The 23,173-nt window shown below is 41.1% G+C and overlaps 1 protein-coding gene across 3 annotated transcripts in view; it reads right to left on the bottom strand.

Annotated features, from left to right (window-relative positions):
• Positions 1–23,173, bottom strand: part of tenm4 (teneurin transmembrane protein 4) — a 969,538-nt gene that overhangs the window by 242,926 nt on the left and 703,439 nt on the right. For all 3 annotated transcript variants that reach the window (XM_070892063.1, XM_070892064.1, XM_070892065.1), the window contains 2 exons: positions 16,929–17,030; positions 9,050–9,244 (listed from right to left, as the gene is read on the bottom strand). In XM_070892063.1, coding sequence (XP_070748164.1) covers positions 9,050–9,244; positions 16,929–17,030 — 297 coding nt within the window. The remainder of the gene's footprint in view (positions 1–9,049; positions 9,245–16,928; positions 17,031–23,173) is intronic.

Genomic DNA, 23,173 nt, shown 5'->3' with positions numbered 1-23,173 from the left:
TAGACTGTGCAGGGTTGTTGGGAGTCTGCAATGTTTATGTCAGCAAATCTGGGAGTAAACATACTAACCCCCACATAATGAAAAATAACACTCATGCTTTTTATGGTGAACTATGAAGGGGTAACTTTACAAGGCTCCACTGCCAACACAGAGCCTTGCTCAAGGCAAGTGTGGGTTGGAGACTGTGGGAAGCTTTATGAAATTATTACTTATGTTTAAAATTAGACACACTAGATACACACACATGAATGCCGGAAGCATTTAAAATAAAGTGGTCAAACTGAAAGCATGGGTAGCAACTATCAATTATATTGTAGGAATCACAAAGACTTGACTAATTCTGGATGATGCATGGGCATTCAGAAAGAACAAGAGGTGCGAAAGGAAAAGTGGGGAGTTTGCCTTTTACATAAGGGAGGTGAACATAGTCAAGTCTGTACTGGAGCAAATGCTGTGGTATTAAATTATCTGGCTTGAAGTGTGTCATAGGAAAATAGTCAGTATACCATTTGAGACTTGCTGCAATTGCCAGGCCAAAATAAAAGGTAACTAGAAGAGAAGATAATGCTTCCAGCACAATCTAAATTGCTATTGCCCCATCAGGTTAAATAAAAAGGAAGTTTCACAAAGCTAGCAGGAAGATGGGAAAATGTGACCTCTAAAAGAGAGTTTAGAAGTGCCAAGAGAGAATTAGAAAGGGATGATCATTTGGCATGTACCATCAAACACCAAACACAAATTTTGTATATTCTTTGGGATTTTGAGATCAGTAAAGCAGTTGTTCTTGATAGGCTCATGACATAGAAAACCAATAAATTCTCTGGGAGATATTTTTGAGACAAGGAGAAGGCCTGTGAAAGACTGACAAGTCATATTGAGGGCATCAGTAACACTGAGAAGGTTCTGACAACTTGAAAAGAAAGGGTTGCAGAGCCTTACATGACTGGCAATAACAACCAATTAGCCTGCCCTCAACAACTGGAAAATTAATGGAATCAATAAGTAGAAGTAGAATGGAAGAGTAGCTGTTGAAAATCATCTAATAAATGACGACCAAAATAAAACTGAAATAGCCTTTACTGAAGGTGTGAAATCTTAAATTGACAGGTGAATGCCTCGTGATACAGTGTACCTAGCCTTCCAAAAGAACCACATGGGCGATTCCTTTACAACCCAAGGTCAGCAAATATTAATGATATGGATTAGTAACTGACTAAAGGGAGGGATGCAGAGGGTAGTTGAAAAGGGAGTTAGATCAAAATGGAGGGGGGGGGGGGGGGGGAAAAGAGAGATATTAGTTGGATGTCCTGAGATTCATACTTGGATGCCTCCTGTTCCTGGTATGAACTGTATTTGTATTCCATGTGTTAGATAGTTAATTGGCGGGTGACATTAAGATAAGAGAGTGGTTTCAGAGGAGATAGGCAAGATCTTACAAAGGGAGTCTAATGGTGTTTGGACTTGGAGTGGTTAATGGCAAATTAAGTTCGATTCAGATAAATACAAAGCACTGCAGATTGAAGTAAAATACAAAGGGGCCAAAATTGGTGAAACACAAATTCCGCCCATTTTTCGGTGGTTCCCAGCCGGTGCGTCATTTTTTACCGCTGGATACCACTGGGGCCGAGTGTGCGGGAATTTCATTCCACTTTTCTCATTGGTAACCGGAGTGGAGTGCAGCGGGCGGTGTGTGGCGGAGGAGGCCTTTTGACTCGTGAAGCTTCAACTCCCAAGTTGTGCGCTGGCGCGCGCGGCTGTCAAACCCCACCCCCTGAGAGACGCCCATGAGAGGCCAGAGACTGCCTGACTGAGATTGCTGTATGTGGGGGTGGGGGGGGCAGATGACTGTGGGGAGGCCTGAGATCACTGTGGGAGAGTGGGAGAGCCCGGGGCAGGGGGGGGGGGGAGTGAACGAGACCGGGGGGTGAGAGAGACTAATAACATTTTTATTATAGTTCATTAATAAATGAGTAAATAAGGCTTTATTAGACCATTTTATTACTGCCTAACACTCGAAAATACTACAATCCATTTAAAAATACATCAAACTGTGGAGAACTATAAAGATCTATGTAATATCAAACAAACCTGTCAGTTCTGTGTACATACCGCCCACTTAAAAACACCTTCTCCAGGACAGTATGCAGTTCCTGCGGTATGTCATGAATTTTGTACTTTTGGGCGGTATGTCGGTGGTCTGCATGGGCAAGTGGTGTGCAGATCGCCCGACGGTATGTCACTGATGGATTTTCTGCCGGGCGGTATGTTGCCCGTATGTAGGTGTTTTTTCACCAAAATTGCATTTCTGGGCGTTAAGCGGGCGGTACGTCGAAGAATTTCGGGCCCAAAGTGCTTGGAACAATGAATGAGAGAGAACTTGCCAAGGAGGAAGGAGTGTTTGTTGCTCATTAATAAATAAAGTAACCATGATGTTGATGTATATTACCAAATCAATTGAGCTCCTAAGCCCAAGAAGCTGTAGGTGATCTGGTTTGGCTGCTTGAGGAGCACTGTATATAGTTCTGGAGGGCAATGAGGCTTATCCTTTTTTAGAGGGATGAACTATGAGCAATGACAAGCTAAATTGTGGTTCTTTATTCTTGAAAATCATTGAATATTATTGCCCTGAAATTCCGGCCTTCCCAAGATCTGTACGGAGTGTACACAGACCCGGGAAGGCATCGCAAAAGTCGGTTTTCAGCGCACAATGTGCATGCGCTGAACACTAGCTTTCCCAATCTGTCAAGTTTCTGGCTTGACAGATGGCCGCATCTCGGGAGCGAGGATATTCCCACGGCAGTGGTTCCATCTCTTACCCTGCGAATGTCCTTAAAACTATTGCGCCTGGTAAAAGCAGGCACATAGCCTACTTTGACCAGCATAAGAGTTTAAAAACATATCAAAAACATATTAAAATAAAATTTAAAAATACATATCTATGTTAAAAACCCTGTCTACTCAGGTCACTTTATTTTAAACCATAATTAAAACTTTTTAAAAAAATCAGCAAATTTTTTTTTTCAAAAACATTTCTATCAACTTTAATTTCTATAATGTATTTATGTGAGGTGTTTTTTTAAATGTTTCATGTAGTCTTTGGGTATTTGGGGGTGTTTCTCATTCATAGTAATAGGAGTTTCAGACTTATGAAATTCCTATTACTATGAATGAGAAATACTTTACTGTAATTGGGTGTCCAGGCCCACGTGACTCCGACGGATGTCCCAACGTGAACGCGCTCCGTTGCGCAAGAAGAGGAGGCCTCGAGTCCAGGATTTCTGGCGAGCATTCGACCAAAAGGTAAGTATGCATCTTTTCTCCTATTTTTAGTCGAACGCACACGGGAAGAAGAAACCGGGATTTCAAGGCCAATATGTCTCGGTTGGACAGTACAAAGGTATGCAAGGTATAGAAGGTAGCCTTTTAACAGTACTTTACAGTCAAGGTAGCTGGAGAACGCAGCACACATTCAAAGTTATGAAGAGAAAGTTCAATTAAAAGGTCAGGATGTATTATGGTTTTACATAAAGGAGGATGAAGAGCTGAAATGGTCTTCTGGGAAGCTGGTTGAGACCAATACACTCAAGTCATTTAAGAAGTAGCAAGATGTCATAATGAGGAAAGGGTAGGAATTTCATTCCGAAAGGAAGAAATCAAATGGGTCAATAAGCCTTCTTCATCCAAATCTCTCGTGATTTTATGAAATCCATCATTGTTCAATACTCAGTGCTACCATAGGAGGTGTTACCAAATGAACATACAATGACGAGAGCATATATTAACTGAATACACTAATTCCAGGTCACCATATAGCATTGAAAATAACTACAGCTATATTCAAGCAAGGGAGGTAATATCCACAATATTAATGTAACCGGAGTTACAGCACAATCTATTTAAATTGCTTAGATTTTTGTCAGATTCTGAATTACAAACTATGTAGACCACTTGTTGTATTACCACAGGGACAGATTTTTTTGGGGAGGAGGGGGTGGAAGTTATTAAACAAACCCATATCCCACAGCAGTCATCAAGATGGAAATACTCCAGAGATTTTTTGTTCAAAGAAGGTGGTGAAGATATTAAAGGACAGATCCTCCAGGGCACGAGGCACAAACTGCAATAAGATTTTTCTACTATATGCATTCTGTGGGTTAAAAAAGATTTAAAACTATTTTTAGTGATGGATCCGTATGCCAGATTTCAGCAGTATCAAGGAGTTTGATTTTGGTGAGGTCACACCTCAAAATCAGTTTAATGAAATCTTAATATTATTAACAAATTTTGATAAAAGAAATAATCTAACAATCTGGCAATTGGATGCAGGCTACTGTGGGTGCAGGCTACATCTCCTCTAGATTTGACACTAAGTGGCCCGTCACCCACTACAATACATTAAATAACCCAATTACATTGAAGATGTGTTAACCATATGCTTCCCAAAGTCACCAGTTGAATTGTTGGCAGCATCTCACCTCTCTCTAGTTGGTCATTCTATTTAAATCACACGATTGCTGTGGTATCATTGTTGTATTATATTATTGTGTCATTTTTGAAAGAAAAAAAAAGTGCTGATGAAACTCATAACTCCAAATTTATGTAATGTCATCTGAGCTGTAGCTTCAGGTTGCAAAAGTAATAATCACATCTGACACCACACAGTTAGAGGTGATTTTAACTCTATCTGACCAATGGGAATGGCAATAGCATCCCAAAAATCCCGGAGACTCATTTACTGCCCCAATCCTGCTCAGTTGCCACCAGCCACCATTTTGGTTTCAGCCTCTAAATGGGCGGGGAAAACACCCACCTGTGACAATGGTAACTTATTTGTAATATGATAATGGGAGTCCTACTATGATGTACATAAGACCCTGATGCAATTTTGAGGCATCAATGGTGGAAAGTGAGCTCTGCCACTTCCCTTATTGGTACCTGGCATTGAGCGGCCTAACCAGTGACCCTTAAAGGGAACACTTCAAGCGCTTCAGAAAAGGTCAGTTTCAGTTTTTTAAAAACATTGTGGAGCCGCAAAAATCCTCCGGCCTGCTAAATCTGTCTGTGCCACCAACCCGCTCCCCCCACCCACCCCCCACCCCCAACCCAACCTTTCCCCTTGTTTTAGTAGGATACTCTTTTGAGTAGATTCACTGCACTTTTGGCATCTTCAGAGAATTGGAATATTAGCAGTTTTAGATAACATTCCCCACCTATTATACTTAACAGTGGTGTATGCCGAGAGAAATTGAAACAAATACCAACATGTAGTGCATCAGCCTTGGCCCACTAGCTTTGAACCAAGTGATGATCTTACAGATTGCCAACTGCAAGACAGTGCTAAACCTGACACCTTAGAGACTGTGCTTGTTGTTTCAAGCACTTAGAGGTAATAAAGACACAATATGACTCTTATCAGACATGTAATGCACTGGGATTTCCTGTGAGATTCAGCTTTTTGCTAGTGTTAATTACATTTTCACCACATGCTCCTTGAATGGCTTGACTCAGCTATACAAGTATATTTTTCTAGCTGTTTCTGCACAGATTGAATCAATGTACAGCACAATATCAGTTAGACTGTTGTATTTGCTTGAACACACTCTAATGACTGTGCTTTATTTCTTATTGAGTTAACTGGGTTTTTTGGGGTGACAGGAGCTTGTGACATTAAAATCTTTATGTTGATAGCATTTTTAGATTTATTTAATTCTTAAAGAACCAAAGTAGCTCTACTGCACCAAAATCAAAATATAAACCATTTGCAGACTGTTCATTCAATGAATATAACCTATTAAATCCACCGTTGCAAAATAAAATGAGACATACAATTCTGTGTGATTGTCTCATTTTACTTTATACCATTTATTACAAATTTGCAGAAAACTCTTTTGCTGAGGTCACAGAAAGAAAAGACTTGTTTATTATTAAAGTTTTATGGTGATCCATTGGGAACATAATAGTTCAAGAATAGCTCCTCATAAGTGATTAATTATTCTAAAATGCAGTCCAACCTCCTTGGGAATAGGCATGTTTTGAACTGCCTGCTACATCCAAGAACAATTTTTTTTGCTGTTGATTAAGCAAGGAAGTAATTACTAGCTTGGGCATTCTCTTCGCAACAAAAGTGCGGTCGATAGACACATCTGCTGGCTGCTAAATATGAGGCTGACTCCAAGTACTGCAGGCAGTCACAAACAGATTTTTGTCTAATTTACAATAATGGTAAACATGTTATATCCGAAAGTCATTGAAGCATTCAGGTAGCTATTAGTATAATCTTTTATCAGTGTTCTTGCTGGTGCTCATTGTAAGCAAAAACTGAATTTATTTCTGATTTTTTTTTGCACAGCTAGGTTAGATGTCAGGAGGTTTTTCTTTTCCCAGAGGGTCATTGGCCTTTGGAATAATTTGTTGGCTCGTGCAGTGGATACAGATTTGCTGCAAAATGTAGCTGGACAAGTTGTGGGGGAGGCCGATTTTACTGCAAACAAAACGTAGGTGGGATGTTGGGTGATGTACCTTGTGATCACTGTTACCTTCTAGAACTCGTTTTTGATTATCTTCAGGGGTTGGATTTATTTTATTCTCTAAATTGGTCTAGGTTTTAATATGGAGATAATATGGCTGTTGGTGGGTGGGGAGTACCGGGGGTCGTGTTGCAGTGGCAGATGATGACCTTTGTGACAGGTGAGGCAAAGCCATACATGTCTAACCATCCCAGTGTGTTACTATGGCAACGGGCCCTTCTTGTGGAATTGCATTACCAATCTTACAAGCTGCATATTATATTTTCCCAACTGCATTGTTCAGCGGTTGTTATCTCTTAAACCTTTACATCCAGGATTGGACTTAAAATAAAAGCAATTAAAATTTATGGAAACAAAAACTAACTTGAGTTTCATCAGAAGGTTTTGCAGAATATTGCTGCCTGGGGTTATCTAACATTACAGATCAATGGTCACTTTCTTAGATTCCTAAAGTTGGATGCCACATACCATTACAACAACTTACATTTACTTCGAAGCTGCATCCTAAAGCTCTGATACCATGTGTTATATTAAACATTTCATTCATTAAGGGCTGAATGGGACAGATTCAAGGGACCAGCTGATCTTATTCTGCCTTAATCATATGTTTGTGATTCTGTTTGTGTTGAACTGTCTCATTGCATCTCTCTAGATAGATTAAAGTTCTTTGCTACTAGTATTACTTGGGCTCAACCTTTTCACACACATACCTGCAGAAGTATGTATGTAACATTGTAAAATACATTTTGAACATATGGGGTTGAAAATTGTGACAGACTCTGGCAGTACTCCCACTGGTATTCTCCACTGCTACGTATTGTCGTATCCAAGAAACCAGTTATGAACTGGCTAAACTGCCCTCATCAGTTCAGTCAAGTTCAAGCAACTCTGACATCTAAATTCTCTACTGTTAGAATTACTAGGCAAGTGAGTCGGTGAGTTCAAACCTCAGCACACACTGACATTTGAACTCGTTTACCCATGTTGTCAATGCTAAAGCAAACTTGATCTAAGTGGCTGTACAGAAATCCATTTCCAGACCCTCTGGCATTAGAAGGCAAAGAAGAAAGCTCAGCTGCAGGCTATGGCAGTAAGGAACCCTCTCTGCTGCAATAGGGTGAGCAAGATGAAATGTCAGTACTGTTGGGCAAGTTAACTCCCAAATGCACAGTGATGTTTGTTATGATTGAACCGTAATAGTTTCATCATGGATGGTGACACTAAATTACAGAAGAGCACTGAAGCTACACATCGTTTACATTTAAACTTTGTGTGTCTTGGATGGTTTCTAAAACTAAATTACTTCAATTGCATTATGTTCTCTTTATTTTATAAATAGATAATCCAGATATCAAGTTGTTTTTCTGACACAAGTCTCCCATCATAGCAGATAATATTCTGTCACATGTTGATTATGTTGCTTCATTCCAGGTGCCATTAATTCCACTAGTGCTAATCGCAGCACGGTGCACATACGCTAAGAGTGGCGAGCCTCTGCCAGTTTGTGCTGCTGGCAATGCTATAGTGAAGAGTAAATACCTGAATAAATGGCTGTTTTATACTCTCGGTTTTAGACTGAGGTTAAGTAACATGAAAGAAAACCCATGTCAGCAAATGTTGTGGTGCTCTGAGAATGGGGATGGGGGAGGAAGGAATTATATAATTCAGAAATACTGCAACTGAAGACGAGCACAAATGTAGACACCTATTTGTGACCCAATTCAAGTAATGTACTTCACCTGAATTGTATCACAAAAAGGGATGTGATCACGCAAACTAGCAGTTGTGATTTAGTTCTTCTGCACACATCAAAAATTTAATACAAAAAGCTGAAAGATGTACTGTACTTTCAAACACACAAGTTCTATGTGAAGAGCTATGCTGTGGCTATGGTGTTCAAAACGATATATGCTAAAGTCACATGAGCCAATAAATGTCAAAAAGGTGGTGCCGCATAACAGATGGCCAAGTGTCAGAATACTTGGTTTTGTACAGGATGCTTTCGACTTGGCCTATATGTCACGCCATCACTCAACAGAGGCGCAAAATGTTAAAGAAAAGGAATAGGTCCCAAGAAGCGAGCTTGCAGCTCCTCTTTGTTAACAGATGGTTGTGGTCCAGTAAACAAAGATCAGAAACGAACTTCACAAGAGGCTACCTCCTGGCAATTAATCATTCAAAAAGTGAAGGGCACCGCAAAGAAAAAAGTGAAGATTTTTAACCGAGTCTTAACAACAGCTAACAGAACATGGTTCGTCTTAGCTTTTATGTGGGAAAATAATAGGTAAGTATGCAAGTCTGAATCCACTTTTACTATAACCTTCACCCCATTTTTCTCATGCTATAATGAACCCTTTCAAACTGGAGCACAATAGCTACGTTAATCTTATCTTTATTGGCTGTAACCTTTCAGTATTTTTTCTTGTGACAGAAGTCTGGGAGAGGATTAAATTCTCTGCCTCTCGTCCTGAGTAAATTCAGACATTTCGACAATAGATGATTAATGACGGAGTTGGACATACCTTGTTCACAGCTTTCTCCCTTGTAGCCAGAGTTGCAGATGCAGGTCCCCATGATGCAGGTGCCACGGTTGCCGCAAGATGGGTCAAGGCACTGGTTTGTGGGAATGTCACATTCTGCTCCCTTCCAACCACTGTGGCACAAGCAGCGGCCTTTCACATACTGACCATTGCCACTGCACAGAACAGGGCAGGATGCTGTGAAAGAGAATGAAAAGAAATCACGCTGACCGTTAAAAACTGACAATGGAGGCAGCTGAGCTAAGGCTTTCAGCGAGGCATTCTGAACATTTCAAAATGTTTATACACCTCAAACCAACTGTGGTTTATTATAGTTTCTCGTATTTTCTCAAGCATGGGCTGAAATACCAAGAATATAACCACTCATTGAAAGACAGGGCTTCAGTATAAAATTGAAAGAAAATTTAAGCAAATATTGTCACAAGGTCGCAACCATACGGTGAATGAGCAATTATGGAGTTTCAAATTAAAATTTCCTCCATTTATAATTTATCTACTGTTTGCTCCCTCTCCTCCCATGTAGCTCTGCTGGAGTTAAGCACCATTCTGCAGCTAAGAGGCAGGCAACCTGATTTCAGGTCGACACTGACAAAATGCTTGAGCTGCCTGCTTGGAGGTGCACATGAATGGCTCAAATTGACAGACCCTTGAATTTTTCTCTCTTCATGGCTTCCTCTGGTTTCCTAACTGAGATCAGGAACTCAAGTGTGTAGAAACCCGCAGATACAAACTCATAACCTAGAGGAATAAAGTGGCCCCGAGAGGCCAGAGCACTGCGTTGCTAATACAGAGTGCACTGTGATGTATTTCAAGCATTTAAAAGATCTGTTGTATAATCAATAAACTTTAATCTATAAAACCTAAGTGAAGTCTAAAACGTGGAATTTTTTTTCATTCTGCCGGCAAGAGGTGAGTTAACTCATAATTAAGCCACATGCAGCTTGAAAATAACTGGGAAAGAGTCCATGAATGTTTTGAGCAGAACAATCTGAGTGCCGGTTACACAACTTATTTTCCACTCCTGTACAGCTCACAGCTTGCTTGCAGCTGCAGCACTCATGATTTATCTCATCATTTTACAGAAAAACAGTGATTGGGTGACAGAGGACTTGGGCCATTGCTCCAGCTCAATTTCAGATACCTTTTCGAATGAGAATTAGCTGACTTGAAAAGGTATTGGCTGAGCCATTATAAAAACCATCCTGGAAAACTCAAAAGATGCAATGAATAATTATGTTTCCTGTTCCATTCCCCAGCATTATCAAACATTTTGATATGTATGTTTAATATAAAATTTGCCTGCATCCAGATTGTGGTTTTAAATAAAATATCATATCACATTTCAAGTTGCAAATGCATACATTCATCAAAGTTTAAGAGCAATAACAGTTATGAGAGCAGAATAATTGTGGTGCCAAGGAAACAGGGTCAGGCATTGGAAAAGACAAAAGGCTCAGTGTCGATCAGCGTGTAGGCTTGGATTTCAGGGGAGCACATTATAAAAGAAGGACCATTTCTTTTTATTGGTTCTCAAGATTGAATGGTACCAGCAAGGCTTATTTATTGTAGGCTGCGGTCAGTGTTATCAGGCACTTGTCAGCCAAACCAGCAGTCATTAAAGGGCAGTTGAAGGCTGCCTCCCAAAAAATGTTTCTATTTTTTTTTAACGTACCCTATTGTGGAGTTGGGAGGACTTGGAGTGCTCTTCCCAGCTCCACATTATATTTGCAGGCCTTTAGCAGTCATTGCTCACCTACTCCTCCCTGTCTTCCACCCGCGACCCCCCAGCCCCTGACCATGTTTGCCACCTTGGCCGCCATCTGAGCCGGTCGATCTTCGTTCTTCTGGGACCGATGAGCTGCCTCTGGGGCCGCAACTGGGGCCTGCAGCTCACAATAAAAAACCTTGTGTGATCCTGCCACCGGTCTCATTAGGTGCTTACAGTGTGATCCAATTCCGAGGCCATGACCTTTGGCATACCAGCCCAGTACTATAGCCATTGCTTTATAAAAATTTGACCACCGTTCATATTTACACATTGTTACAGCAGAATTGATAGATTAGTTATCTTACCATGAAGACTATGGGCACAAATTTCCCCATGAGTTGCACCGTTATTTTTGGTGTAACTTGATTTTTCTGGTGTAACTTTTTAGTTGCAAATATGGTCATTTAATTTGTGCCAGTGTAAGTAAGTAAGTTAGTTAGGTTTTTTGTTGGGTCAGTTTTTTTTTCCCCAAAAGGGGGCGTTCCCAGCCACTTACACCATTTATGCCAATTTGGCCAGAAAAAAGTTGTATTAAACTAACTTAGGGCAGCGTATGTGTCCACTCGAAAAGACCTTACTTACAGTTAAGGAATCGGCGCAAGTAACTATATTTAAAGCATCACCAAGCACCAAACAAAGCACAAAAAGTAATAAGCAATTAATTAACAAATAAAATAGAAGGAACCCTGCCCCGAAAGCACCAAGACCAAAGTAATAAGCAATCAATAAATAATAAAAAAATATAAGAAACCCTGCATCTAAAGCAGCAAAATCAATCAGTAAATAATAAAAAATAGAAGTCCTACCTTAGGAACGCAGCGGGCCGCCGATGAAGGAGCCCATTTGGCCAGGGCTAGGGATGGCGTGTTTTGACCCCTCCCACGCAGCCTGCAGTGCGTGTTTGCAGAAACAGCCTGCCAGGAGCTACTGCACATGTGCGCAGACTCTAGCGCGCATGCGTAGAGGTCCTGGCATTGTTTTCAGCGCCGGGACCTGGCTCCGCCCCCAATCCATTGGGCCACGACGGAGGAGAGGCTGGGGAGCAGCTAAAATATGGAGGTCTTTTTTCAGCGTGCTTAGAGGCAGGCAAAAGCGGCGCAGCTCGAGTGAGGGCGCCAGAAAAAGTGGTTAGGGTGGGCGGCGAGATGGGATTTTTTCGGATGATTTAGAACTTAAATTTTGTTGGGGAAGGATTCAGCCAGCCAAGAGAGAGACTTTGGAAGTTTCTGTCTTTGGAAAAAAAGCTACAAAATCCGAGGTAAAATATAGTACGCAGTGTGAACAGCTAGAGATTAAAATGGCAGGCGTAATCGGACATTTGGGGGAATATAGACATGACCGGGAACGTTTTAAAGCGTACATTCAGCTAGAAATGTATTTCACTGCAAATAACATAATCGAAGTTCCAGACAATGCAGTCCAGAACCGGGCTGTGTTGGAACGTAAGAAAGCAATCTTATCGGGGGCGGGTCCGGCATTATACGAAACCCTTGTAAATCTGCTTGTGCCTGATGAGCCAAAGGACACAACGCTTAGAGATTTTAACGAAGCTGGAGCAGCACTATAACCCCAAACTGTTAGAAATTGCTGAAAGCTATCATTTTGGGATTAGGAATCAAAAGGCTGATGAACGTATCAGTGATTACATCGTAGCATTAAAAAAGCTATCGATGCACTGTAATTTTGGAAACTTTCAAAACCGAGCATTATGGGATCATTTTGTTCGTGGGGTGAAAAATGATGCGATCAGAAGGAAGTTATTGACGATGGATGACTTGACTTGTGAGATTGCTTGTCAGACAGAGAGGTCGATGGGCATGGCCGAACAATATTCCAGAGAATTAAATAATAATTACAGTTGTCAGTCAACCGAGGTGAATCACCTGCAGGTTCAAAGAAAAAGATGGTGGGGGCCCAAAGTCAAGGAAACTGGAAATTCTAACAGAGCATCGAAGTCGTGCTATAGATGCCTGGGACAACACATTGCTCAAAGTTGTCCATATGTGAAAGCCATATGTGAAAGCAGAGTGTTTCTTCTGCAGAAAGACTGGGCATCTTACGAAGGCATGCTGACTGAAGGGTAAACCAGCTTTTAAAGCTATAAGTCCAGCATTCAAAGCTATGAGTAGAAATTCCAAGAGACTACATAGCATGGAAGAACAACAACAGGACGAGGAGATGTTAGAGTTATACGTCATCAAGAGCACGAGGTTAACGGACAGCGATTCGGAAAGCATCAAAATCCACATAGATGTTGCGGGATTCAAGATACCAATGGAAATTGACACGGGTGCATCCGTGAGTGTAATACCGGAGTCACTGTACCTTGACAAATTGCGTGATTTCCAACTGGAGAAATCCAAGATAGAGCTGCGAGGCTACTCGGGAGAGAAAATTCCTGTGGTAGGTTGTATCACCGTACCGGTAAAATATAAAGATCAATTTCAGAACTTGCCTCTAATAGTAGTGAAAGGAGACAAGTCTGCCGTACTAGGAAGAAATTGATTGAGCTCACTGAAGCTGGATTGGAGTAAGATTTTGTGTGGAAGCGAGATTTACATCAACGGATAAGGTTATCAAGAAATATCCGAAGGTGTTCTGCGAAAGGGGCAGTCCGATCCAAAGCTTCAAGGCGAGTGTCAGGGTACAGAAGGACACTAGATCGGTTTACTACAAGCCACGCTCCATAACAGATGGAGAAAGTTGAGCAAGAACTCAAAAGACTAGAGACTGAGAACATTATTTGTAAGATAGATCAATGTAATTGGGCTACACCCATTGTTGTTGTACCTAAGTCTGATGGTAAGGTAAGATTGTGTGGTGATTATAAAGTAACCGTAAACCAGGTTCGAGAGGGTAATGTCCCCAATACATTGCTGAATATCGAAGATTTGTTCACAACACTGACAGATGGTCAGATCTTCTCAAAACTGGATCTTACAAATGCCTACTTACAGTTTGAACTAGATGAGGAGTCCGTCATGCTTGACTATAAATACTCACCTAGGCCTTAATCAATTTAATAGGCTACCGTTTGGAGTGTCTTCCGCCTCTGCCGTATTCCAAGGGGTGATGAACCAGATTTTGCAAGGTATTGAAGGGGTAGTATGTTATTTGGATGACCTACTAATTTCAGCACCAAATAGGCAAATTCATAACAACATATTGAATGAAGTCCTCAAATGGCTAGAGAAACACAGAGTACGAGTGTCTGCTCGCAAGTGTGAGTTATTTAAAAACTCAGTGGAGTACTTAGGGTAGAGTAGACAAAGATGGTTTACATCGAACCATGGAAAAATTGGATGCAATTAGAAATGCATCCACTCCCAGGAATGTCACTGAACTTCGTTCATTCTTGGGTCCTTTGAACTATTTTGGAAAGTTCCTACCAAATTTGGCTACAGTATTGGCTACAGGTCCATTGGAAGTGGTCAAAAGAATGCGATACAGCATTCAAGGAGTGTAAAACCACATTGGTAGAGAGCACGTTAGTTCACTATGACATATCTAAGGAGATTAAGCTAGCATGTGATGCCTCTCTGTATGGCGTTGGGGCAGTGATCTCTCATGTATCACGTAGTGGGGAGGACAGACCAATTGCTTTTGTTTCATGCACTCATTGCCAGTGAGATTAATTATGCGCAACTTGAAAGGGAAGCTTTGGCATTAATTTTTGGGGTGAAGAAGTTTCACAAATATTTGTATGGTTGTAAGTTTACCATCGTTACAGACCATAAGCACCTAACAGCAATCCTCCATCTAAAGTCCCCAGTTCCAACATGAGCTGCAGCCCAAATGCAGAGATGGGCTTTGATTTTGTCAGCATATACGTATGATATTGAATACAGATGATCAGCTGATCATAGTAATGCTGATGCAATGTCTAGATTGCTATCCCCATCACAAGTTACACCCGATAGGGAAGAAGTGTTTTATTTTTCATACATTGATGAACTGCCAGTCACAGCTGAAGAGATTGGTAGAGCAACCAAACGTGACCCAGTGATGTCAAAGGTGTATGATTATATTGCAAATGGATGGCCAAACCAGGTAACAGACAAAGATACACATCAATTCTTCATTCATAGGAATGAATTATCAGTCGATAAAGATTGTATCATGTGCAGTGCAAGAGTGGTTATACCAATTAAATTCAGGTCCAAATTATTAGGAGACCTCCATGACCAGCACCTGGGAATGTGCTTGACGAAGAATTTTGCACGCAGTTATTTATAGTGGCCAGGTCTTGATAAAGATATAGAGTACATCGTGAGTCAGTGTATTACATGTCAATCGGTAAGCAAGCAACCACCACCAGTACCATTACAGCCATGGAAATTGCCTCCCAGCGTGTGGCAAATGCTTCATATTGATTTTGCTGAGTTAGAAAAACAACAATTGTTCATTGTGATTGATAGCCATTTGAAGTGGGTTGAGGTGTTTCCAATGTGGAAAATAACAAGTAAAACATTGGACATTTTACAAAAATTATTTTCTTCATTTGGCCTCCCTGAAGAAATTGTTTCGGATAATGGACCACAATTTCGTTCAGAAGAATTTGCACAATTCACGAGCAAAAAAGGTGTGAAACATACCAAGGATCCACCATTCCATCCCACTTCGAATGGTGCACTATACAAATTGTAAAACGTGCCCTCATAAAACAAATGTTAGATCCAAATCCAAGGAAATGACAGTTGTCATTGGATCACAAATTGGCTAATTTTTTGATTACATATCGAAATACTCCTCATACAACTACTGGTAGAACACCAGCAGAGTTGTTTCTCAAATGACAGCCATGAACCAGATTCTCGTTGTTAAAGCCAAATTTGGCACAGTCCGTAGGAGAGACACAATTAAGACAGAAAGAGAATCATGATCGAGGTAGAGTAAAAGAGAGAAGTGTGAAATTAAACCAGAAGGTGAGAGTGAAGAAGTATCACCATAAATGGTTAAAGTGGTTACCAGGAAGAGTGGTGAAGATATGTGGTCCTCGCACATATTTGGTAAAGATGTTTGATAACGGACAGGTTAGGTTTGTTCATATTGATCATATTGTACCTGCAGACATGGAAGGAGTTGAACGTGGGAATGAATCAATTATTTCTGACTCATCAGATAGTTTTGATACACCAGTAGCAAATCCTAAATACAATGTACTGGAAACAAATCCAGGAGAGAATCAGAATGAAAGTCTGAGTCCGAGTCAGGAAAACAAAGAGCCTGAAGTTAGAGTGAGTTTAAATGATAATCAAGGAAATTCCATGGAGGAAAACGTTCCTCAGGATGAGCCTCGAATGAGTGTGAAATCGACACCGTGTTTGAAAGGTTCTGTTCGAGAGCGAAGGTATCCTCTTCGAAACAGAAAACAAGTGGTAAAGTTAAATTTGTAAATATGGAAAAAAATAAGTTTATATCCTGTGTTATGTATAAACATGAAAGTTATGTATGATGTTGTTATAATAACTTCTTCATTAAGGAGGGAGAAGTGTAATGTCTGTAAGCTTGTAATGTTTGTATCTCCACACTGTGGATGTGGATGTATTGTGTACTGCAACTGCATAGTTAATAATCAACAGAACCAGGCAGATTCTGGAGGCTTCTGAGAGAGCTGCCTACCATGTTGGAAGCTGTGTGTGCTTGTGTTCTGTGAATATATTACACTAGCAGTAAAGCTCCTTTAAAGGATTTTTAGCAGGTTCTCAAAACTTCCACAAGACATGAACCACATTCTGCAAAATGTTTTGTTGTAGTGAAAATTGGACTTTAACCCAATTCCAATAAAATATATAATTTAATAATCTTTCCCAAAACATTTTGCTGATATTTTCAAGAGGTAAATAGAAAAATGGTACCTAACTATGTGCTGACAAGGGAATTAATTGGAAGCCATTTGTTTTGTCCCAGTACACAAAGGTCAGAAACTTAGAAAGAAACTCGTACCCCAATCTGGTTTACCTGAGCCTGAACTAAACAAACTCTGAAAGAAATAGCTAACTGAATGTACAGATTTCAGCTCACAAATATTTAATCAGAATTACAGTAAACAGGTTTCAACAGGTTACTATGGCGATGACAAGAAGCTTTTACCTCGTGCACAATCCGGTCCAATGTAGCCAAGAAAGCAATGGCATGTTCCTGACATACACTCTCCATTCCCATAACAGTTGGCAGGGCATTCATCTGCAGACTCTGAGAGCAATTGAAACCACAAGCTGATATTACAATTTCTTAATGTATAACTTTAGCTACAAAGTGCATTAATACGTTAATATATTGGCATATTTGTTGCTTAAAAAAAATAATCCTTTTAGGTACACATTTGTATGCCTCCTGCCACCACATTTTCTCTCCTTTTGTAGAGCAGGATCTTTTTGGCCTCGTCGCCTTCATGAGCACCGTGAATGTCCCCCAGTGACTGACCATCAGCAAGTGCACTGCTGCAGGGTAACTGTTTTTGCCTTCACCTTTCTGTACAACAACTTGGCAGAGGTGATGGTCAAGATTGGGATTCAAATCTGTAATATTCTGGTGGGGGCGGGGGCGCGATGGCAGAGGGCTTCTGGGGCTTCACAGCAAGAGCTACTGGACCACACCTGCAGGTAACAACTCCAGAATGTAATACAAACAAGGGATTAAACATTCAGGTCAAGTTTTCTGTTGTCTTATGTGCAATAAGAGAAAAGCTAGTTTTTTGTAAAAAAGATTATTCAATAAAGGCTGATCCAGAAGTGGGGGGAAACAATGACCCAGATTTTGCAATCAGCGGTGAATGAATGACACCAGCCATTCATTAGGTTTACATGTGCCCACAGATCTACTATGGGCTTCTGCGTTGGAAGTTGCGGTGATTAGAAATACATTTCAGCGCTGCACCCTTTACAGGGGATCTGGGACCTATGTCAACAGGACAAGCAACAGCATGTCTCTTCAACCAGATTGAAGAATCCTTACTGGGCCACACAGAGACTGAACCAGGAAGTGTAAGTTGGAATAGTTAATTGAATCCCAAATCATGTACAGAAAGAAAAATAAGTGGGAAATATAGGATAGAGATAAGAGAGACAGAAAAAAAACCATTTAAACATTAAAAAAAAATCTCCAACAATAATTAAAATCTGAAGGAATGACATTTCACACATAAAAGTACATTTTCAGGGTCAGAGAGGTTGTTTGGCTGTAATTAAGACTTATCACGCCGTTATAAATCCACTTATACTAGAATGGACAAGCCTCAACTTTTTCTGGCTAGTTTAGTGGGTATCTAGTGGTAAGCACCGCAACTTCTTGCGTTCTGTGTTTCAATGGTGTGTCTCTCGGCAAAATACCAGTATAGCGAAGCTTCTGGAGGAGCAGGGCAACTTGGACAGCAACTTCCTGATTTCCGCATTTAAATGCACATGTCCGGTCAGTGGAAGTTGCTGTCTCACTTATTCTTTAATAACGATGAGAGGTGATAGTCTCACCGTTGCGGGTTTTGCGTAAAAAGTCTCAATAAAAATTTCTAAAATTTACCAGGCCAAAAAAACGTATTAGCAATTACTGAAAAGTTTTACACCTTGTTTTCTCAGAGTTGAAGTACCACTGTTCAGCTCTTTTTTTAAACTTGTTTACAGCTTGCCTTACATTACTTTTGGACATGGTGCAAAATGCTATATGTCACAGTCATCATAGAGTTAATTTAAATTTTGTTCAGAGAAGTGCGAAGAAACCCATTATTCCAACTGTGAATGCAGTTTAGAGATAGAAAGTAGGCCAGTCATTTCCCTTTGTCCCACTCCAGAAAATTGACTGACGAGTTAGAAGATCATGTTATGATGAATCCTGTAGAAACTAGAGACACTCAATTATCTTCTGAAACTAAATATTTCATATGTTCTATAACAGAGTTAATTGTCTCATAGTGAGCTGCTGAGAGACCACCAGCAGCGGAGAGAATCAAGTTATCATCTAATGTGGTCGGATCCACCATTCTCCAGGGAGTTAATCCTCAATGACGTTTGCTGTAAGATTGATTAGAAAAGCTCTAAACACATGTCTTGGGATTTGTCTGTGAAACAACAACTGAACCTCGGGAGTGTAAATCATCTTGCGGCACAGGTAGGTCTCTGAGGTAATTCACAGAACTGTGCACAACTTCTCGCCTTATCAGGCAGCACTGGCAAAGAGAGTTTTTATTTATTTATTTTTAAGAGGCTGGGATAACTACAAGCCTTTTCCCATGATTACATTTCATCTTAGATTTATAAAAAGTCCATTAACTAGGGATGTGCTGCAAATCAAATTTAGAATCCAAACAAATCTGAACTGGATGAATTTGCATACACGGGGAAAAAAATCTGAATTTTAACTCAATCCTGATGAGGCAAATTGTCTATTCCTTTAAGAAAAATGATATTAGACAGACAATTTTATCACAATTGTTCCTTTGTGCATCTTGAAGCCCAGATTGGTAGTAACATACAAAAGAGTCAATTTGCCTCTATGCCTATGTGAGCTTCTGAAGTGAGTAGTCAGATGGTAACTGGCATCTTTTCTCTCTATTCAATAAAAGAACAAATAAAAGAAGAACTTTTTGTGTTACTGCTACATTTACATTTTTTCATTTCTATAGATAGAGATATATTGAACTATGCTCTACGGAGTGCTCTTAAGTAAAGCCCCAAGACTTGAACCCATCCACCAGAAATCATATTTCAATCAAAACAGCCAGCTGAAAGTTACTTCGAGTTATTCATGTAAATCTGTTTACATAGAAACATAGAAAATAAGTGCAGGAGCAGGCCATTCAGCCCTTCGAGCTTGCACCACCATTCAATAAGATCATGGCTGATCATTTACCTCAGTACCTTTCCTGCTTTCTCTCCATACCCCTTGATCCCTTCAAACGTAAGGGCCATATCTAACTCCCTCTTGAATATATCCAATGAACTGGCATCAACAACTCTCTGTGGTAGAGAATTCCACAGGTTAACAACTCTGAGTGAAGAAGTTTCTCCTCATCTCAGTCCTAAATGGCTTACCCTTTATCCTTACACTCCCCTGGTTCTGGACTTCCCCAACATCGGGTCCAGTCCCGTCAGAATTTTATATGTTTCTATGAGATCCCCTCTCATCCTTCTAAACTCCAGTGAATACAGGTGCAGTCGATCCAGTCTCTGCTCATATGTCAGTCCTGCCATCCCGGGAATCAGTCCGGTGAACCTTCGCTGCACTCCCTCAATAGCAAGAACGTCCTTCCTCAGATGAGGAGATCAAAACTGAATACAATATTCCAGTTGAGGCCTCACTAAGGCCCTGTACAACTGCAGCAAGACCTCCCTGCTCCTATATTCAAATCCCCTAGCTATGAAGGCCAACATACCATTGGCCTTCTTCACCGCCTGCCGTACCTGCATGCCAACTTTCAATGACTGATGTACCATGACATCCAGGTCTCATTGCACCTCCCCTTTTCCTAATCTGCCACCATTCAGGTAATATTCTGCCTTCGTGTTTTTGCCCCCAATGTGGATAACCTCACATTTATCCACATTATGCTGCATCTGCCACGCGTTTGCCCACTCACCTAACCTGCCAATTCACCCTGCAGCCTTTTAGCGTCCTCCTCACAGCTCTCACCGCCACCCAGCTTAGTGATGTTGTGTATCTGTAAAGCATGCACTCCCATGGTCCGCCACCAGGGAGTGCATCCCCTGAAGTCCCAAGGGATCCCAGCATCCCTTGGGAGCACTGTATATAAGCCGGCCCCTAAGGCCTATTCCTCACTCTGGAGTGTCTTAATAAAGACTGAGGTCACTGTTACTTTAACCTCCCTGTGTGCACTCTCATCTGTGTTAGGAACACAATAAGTGCCATCTGCAAACTTGGAGATATTATACTCAGTTCCCTCATCCAAATCATTAATGTATATTGTAAATTGCTGGGGTCCCAGCACTGAGCCCTGTGGCACCCCACCAGTCATTGCCTGCATTCTGGAAAGTACCCATTTATTTCCACTCTCTGCTTCCTGTCTGCCAACCAATTCTCTATCCACGTCAGTACATTACCCCCCAACACCATGTGCTTTAATTTAGCCTTTTCAAAGTCCAAATACACCACATCCACTGGTTCTCCCTTGTCCATTCTACTAGTTACATCCTCAAAAAATTCTCAAAGATTTGTCAAGCAGAATTTCCCTTTCACAAATCCATGCTGACTTGGACCGATCCCATCACTGCTTTCCAAATGTGCTGCTATTTCATCTTTAATAATTGATTCCAACATTTTCCCAACAGGTTAACCGGTCTATAATTACCCGTTTTCTCTCTCCCTCCTTTCTTAAAAAGTGTTACATTAGCTACTCTCCAGTCCATTGAACCAATCCAGAGTCGATAGACTGTTGGAAAATGATCACCAATGCATCCACTATTTCTAGGGCTACTTCTTTAAGTACTCTGGGATGCAGACTATCATGCCCCGGGGATTTATTGGCCTTCAATCCCATCAATTTCCCGAACACAATTTCCCGCCTAATAAAAGGATTTTCTTCAGGTTCTCCTTCTCACTACCTCGGTCCCCTAGTATTTCCGGAATGTTATTTGTGTCTTCCTTCATGAAGACAGAACCAAAGTAGTTGTTTAACTGCTCGCCATTTCTTTGTACCCCATTATAAATGACTGCAAGGGACCTACGTTTGTCTTCACTAATCTTTTTATCTTGACATATCTATAGAAGTTTTTACAGTCAGTTTTTATGTTCCCAGCAAGCTTCCTGTCATACTCTATTTCCCCCCTCCTAATTAAACCCTTTGTCCTCCTCTGCTGTATTAAACAATTCTCCCAGTCCTCAGGTTTGCTGCTTTTTCTGGCAAATTTATATGCCTCTTCCTTGGATTTAACACTATCCATAATTTCCCTTGTCCCACGGTTGAGCCACCTGCCCCATTTTATTTTTACTCCAGACAGGGATGTACAACTTTTGAAGTTCGTCCATGTGATCTTTAAATGTTTGCCATTGCCTATCCACTATCAACCCTTTAAGTATCACTCGCCAGTCTATTCTAGCCAATTCACGTCTCATACCATCGAAGTTGCCTTTCCTTAAGTTCAGGACCCTAGTCTCTGAATTAACTGTGTCACTCTCCATCTTAATAAAGAATTTGACCATATTATGGTCACTCTTCCCCAAGGGGCCTCGCACAACAAGATTGTTAATTAGTCCTTTCTCATTACACATCACCCAGTCTAGGATAGCCAGCTTTCTAGTTGGTTCCTCGACATATTGGTCTAGAAAACCATCCTTAATGCACTCCAGGAAATCTTCCTCCACTGCATTGCTACCAGTTTGGTTAGCCCAATCAATATGTAGATTAAAGTCGCCCATGATAACTGCTGTACCTTTATTGCACGCATCCCTAATTTCTTGTTCGATGCTGTCCCCAACTTCACCACTACTGTTTAGTGGTCTGTACACCACTCCCACTAGCGTTTTCTGCCCTTTGGTATTCTGTAGCTCCACCCAAACAGATTCCACATCATTCAAGCTAATGTCCTTCCTTACTATTGCATTAATTTCCTCTTCAACCAGCAACGCCACCCCACCTCCTTATCCTTTCTGTCTATCCTTCCTAAATGTTGAATACCCCTTGATGTTGAGTTCCCAGCCTTGGTCACCCTGGAGCCTTGTCGCCGTGATGCCAATTACATCATATCCATTAACTACTATCTGCGCAGTCAATTCGTTCACCTTATTCTGAATACTCCTCGCATTGAGGCATAGAGCCTTCAGGCTTGTCTTTTTCACACACTTTGCCCCTTTAGAATTTTGCTGTAATGTGGCCTTATTTGCTTTTTGCCTTGGGTTTCTCTGCCACCACTTTTACTTTTCTTCTTTCTATCTTTTGCTTCTGCCCCCATTCTACTTCCCTCTGTCTCCCTGCATAGGTTCCCACCCCCCTGCCATATTAGTTTAACCCCTCCCCAACAGCATTAGCAAACTCTCCCCCTAGGACATTGGTTCCGGTCCTGCCCAGGTGCAGATCGTCTGGTTTGTACTGGTCCCACCTCCCCCAGAACCGGTTCCAATGTCCCAGGAATTTGAATCCCTCCCTTCTGCACCACTCCTCAAGCCATGTATTCATCTGAGCTATTCTGCGATTCCTACTCTGACTAGCACGTGGCAATCCTGAGACTACTACCTTTGAGGTCCTAGCTCCCTAAATTCAGCCTGTAGGACCTCATCCCGTTTTTTTAATCTATATTGTTGGTACCTATATGCAGCGCCACAACTGTCTGTTCACCCTCCCTCTTCAAAAATGTCCTGCACCCACTCCGAGACATCCTTGACCCTTGCAC

Source organism: Pristiophorus japonicus, chromosome 10 (genome assembly GCF_044704955.1).
Source record: "Pristiophorus japonicus isolate sPriJap1 chromosome 10, sPriJap1.hap1, whole genome shotgun sequence".
Taxonomy (NCBI): Eukaryota; Metazoa; Chordata; class Chondrichthyes; family Pristiophoridae; genus Pristiophorus; species Pristiophorus japonicus.
Note: the sequence above shows the minus strand (reverse complement) of the source record. Positions and strands in the feature narration are given on the sequence as shown.